The sequence below is a fragment of the Octopus bimaculoides genome, chromosome 18 (assembly GCF_001194135.2).
Source record: "Octopus bimaculoides isolate UCB-OBI-ISO-001 chromosome 18, ASM119413v2, whole genome shotgun sequence".
NCBI classification, from domain to species: Eukaryota; Metazoa; Mollusca; class Cephalopoda; order Octopoda; family Octopodidae; genus Octopus; species Octopus bimaculoides.
The window spans coordinates 16,971,352-16,974,902 of NC_068998.1; the positions used below are offsets into that span (position 1 = coordinate 16,971,352).

A 3,551-nucleotide genomic window follows, 5' to 3' on the forward strand; every position below is an offset into this window, starting at 1 on the left:
ATTCCACTTGACTCTTCGTAAGAAAAAAAGTTAAGGACAAATACATCCAAGAAGGAGTACAAGAAATATAACAAATTTTGGAGATGATATTTTCTTTTAAAAGAAAAAAACCAGACATTTTAATAGTAGATGAACCTTAAGGTGGCAAGCTGGTAGAAATCTGCCTTTATGTTCTGAGTTCAAATTCTGCCAAAATGGACTTTGCCTTAAATCCCTTTGAGGTCAATAAAATAAGTACCAGCTGAACTGGGTCGATGTTAACTTACCCCCTCTCCAAAACTTGCTGACCGTGAGTCAAAATTTGAAACCAATATTAGATAAATCTCTTGTGCCACTGTTGGTGCATTTGATTACATTCCTGACAATAATGCATTTTCTGAAGAAATAATGGTTTATATTCTTAAGTAGTTTATGTATGATGATATAAACTTGTATTTTATCATGACATCAATGTGAGCAATGCAAGGAATGTGAATGAAGCAAATAGCAACAAAAAGCAATTAATACTTTATCAATGAAGGTTAACAATGCAGATGCCACAAGAGGGAAGTCAGTCAACGGCAGAAGACATTACAATAACAACCAAGAGACTCGAGATGGTTACCAAACCTGCTATAAATAACATCTTTCTTTAGACCTACTGCCTTAAAAAAGGAAGGACACACTAGTTATGTGGTTGTGGATAAAATATGTTGAAAAAAGGAGAAAAAAATAGTTGCAATTGGACAGCATCTTTGATCATAGTTCTAACTGCCAGTAACACAAAATATAATCAACATCAGAACCAATGAGAGAGAAGGAGAGAGAGAGAGAGGGAGAGCTTTTATGCTGTCATTCAAATGGTTAAATATAGATGCTGAACTTACATTAAATCACCCTCTAAAAGCTTAAAAAGGAAAAAGAGATATTGGATAATGGAGTCCTAGCTACACACCGACACTGTTTGAAATAAAATTTAAGTTGGTACTGGCTGGCAAACTTTTCAATACAAGCCTGCTCAATCAAGAGTCAACATTAAATGCAATACACATCATTGTCATCAACATTTTTATGCTCATTTTATCATGCCGAGATTATTTGGTAAGATGTTCTTGTTGCCAACCATTACATGTTTTTCAAGTAAGGTACTTTTTATTTCACTGGTCTTCTTGGCTGCAAGATTTTGTTTATGAAGGACCTAAATGCAAAGGTAAGACAATACAGGAAAACAAACACTTGGACACACATACTGGTGCAGGCATGGTCACATGGTTACGAAATTTGCTTTGGAGCTACATGGACACTGTTGACTGGAGTCTTGTACTTTTCCTTTTTGAGAATTATCTGGTAGGTGGAAACTAAAAGAAACTCATTGTTTATATATATGTTAGATTTGGTGTTAGGAAGAGTAATCAGTCACAGAAACCACACCAAAGCTAACATGGGAGCTTGTTGTAGTCTTGGAAAATGAACATTAAATGATAACGATGATAGTGTCTGAGGAATGGTTGAGGGTTAGTTTCCTGTTGTTCTGATATGGATGCATTAATTGTAAATGCAAGTTACCATCATCCAACCACTGAGCTGTTCACTGTTTGAAAGGACGAAGGGAAATATTACTTTACTTGGAAACTGGTGAGGGCTGGTAAGAGACAGAGCATCTAGCTTCAACAAAGTTTCATCTGGCTCATGCACCTCATCACTGCTAGTTTACTTCCAACTCCATAGCTATGTAGCTCCTTTACAAGAAGCACCTGCTCTGCACCCACACCCCTATCTCTTAGTATAAAACTGTCCACACTTTCTGCTTCCATTGGGATTTGTAGTCTTGCAATCTGCATGGTAACAACACTAGTACTGGTGGCATGAAAAGAAGCCCAGTAAAGTGGTTGGAGTTAGGAAATGCAATCAGCTGTAGAAAGCATGCCAAAGCAGTACTTGGACCCCTAAGATCCTGTCAAATCATCAAACCCATGCTAGCAAGGAACATGAACAATAAATGATAATTATAGCTTTTAGTGGTGGCCTTAGTAGAGGTGGGCAAAAGCTGACATGAGGACACAAAAACAGACCAGTTTTGGTCTTCAACAAAACAGATGTACAGTATATAGAGAGCACCAAATCTGGGGATGGCCTTAGTCATTTAACAAAGCTAACCTAGGCTGCACAATTGATAACTGATAGCAATTTAACCATTTGGCATTTAGACTGGCTCAGATATTGTACTTGTTTTATGTTCAAACTGGCCAGATCTGGCATCTCACAGTTACCCTACAATGTCATTCTAAAAATAAACAATCACATTACCAAAATCTCAAAGCTATAAGAAATGCTACTTTGCAGCAGAGTTTGACAGTGACATTAGAATAAGGGGATAGGCATTATTAGCAAATTATTGCAATTAGAGTCAAGAATGGAGCTAACAAGTAGAGTAAACTAGAATCAGTATTGTTTGAAAGAAATTTAGTAAAGATTCTTTGCTAATAGGAGTGGACACGGGTCATAAAACTATGAATGTTTGAAGTTTATTATGAATGGATGATAGACTGAGTGCCATCTAGCTGAGAATACTGAGTTTTTACTTTTAAAAAAAGTTTAAAAACTTATACAGAAAAAAACAAACAAAAAAAAAACAACCAAAACCAAAAATATCAGTTTTTGCAATAGCTGGACAATATGGAAAGGATATAAATTCTCTTGGTGTTCTGTGTTCTAATGTGAGGTGTGCAGCAAAGTCATCAGTTACATGGTTAGGATCCCCACCAGGCAATGCAGCACATATTGGACAAACCTTAAAAAGAGAATAATGACAATATTTACACACAAAATCTGAGCTATGTATTGTAAAGATATGTATAAAAGGCTAAAAATATTTTTTTTTAAATGGTGGTTCGCTGTTGATTAACATAACTCAAGATACCCTTAGGTTTTATGGAGCAACACTTATAATGCAATTATATCTATGTAAGTGAAATCCGGGTTTGTTAATGTCAACAATATAGTTTCTCTGAAAATGAGTACCATGAATAAAAAGATTTGCTTTGCAAAATTCTCAGAAAGTTCTTGCCAGGATTAGAAGGACTTTTAGGTTTGTACAATATTGAAGAAAATGTCAGGAGAAGATTTCTATCAGTTTCATCACTTGCAGCATTTGCATGAGAACAGGTTGACAGAAGATTGTACCGAGTTTCAAAGCAGATAGCCTTCAGGATGTCCAACAATACGTACATGCGACTGATCTGAAGAATTTCAATATAAATGTTGGACTGTTACAGAAGAAAATAAAATAAACTGTGTTGACTCAAGTCTTTTGTCAGGGAGCAATCAAGAAAAAAAAAAAAGTACTATATGCACTGTATAGAATACAGCAATATTATTTATATTTCTTACCTAATCCTCTTCTTATAGTAAAGATTTATTAAATATCTATTTCTGTCTTGAAAGACATTCACACATAATTATCATAAAATACCAAGTATCAGAAACTATTTCTTTATAATTTATGATGAATTGTTGGAATACCTTTGTCAAATTTTGAAAAAATAATCTTAGAAAAAAAAAAAAAAAAAAAA

At 34.7% G+C, this 3,551-nt stretch overlaps 1 protein-coding gene across 1 annotated transcript in view; it reads right to left on the reverse strand.

The window, feature by feature from the left end:
- Positions 1 to 3,551, reverse strand: part of LOC106878736 (E3 ubiquitin-protein ligase KCMF1) — a 57,527-nt gene that overhangs the window by 31,470 nt on the left and 22,506 nt on the right. Inside the window, exons 4-5 of the mRNA XM_052974540.1 lie at positions 2,669 to 2,770; positions 8 to 17 (exon numbers count right to left, since the gene is read on the reverse strand). Of these exons, the coding sequence (XP_052830500.1) occupies positions 8 to 17; positions 2,669 to 2,770 (112 nt within the window). The remainder of the gene's footprint in view (positions 1 to 7; positions 18 to 2,668; positions 2,771 to 3,551) is intronic.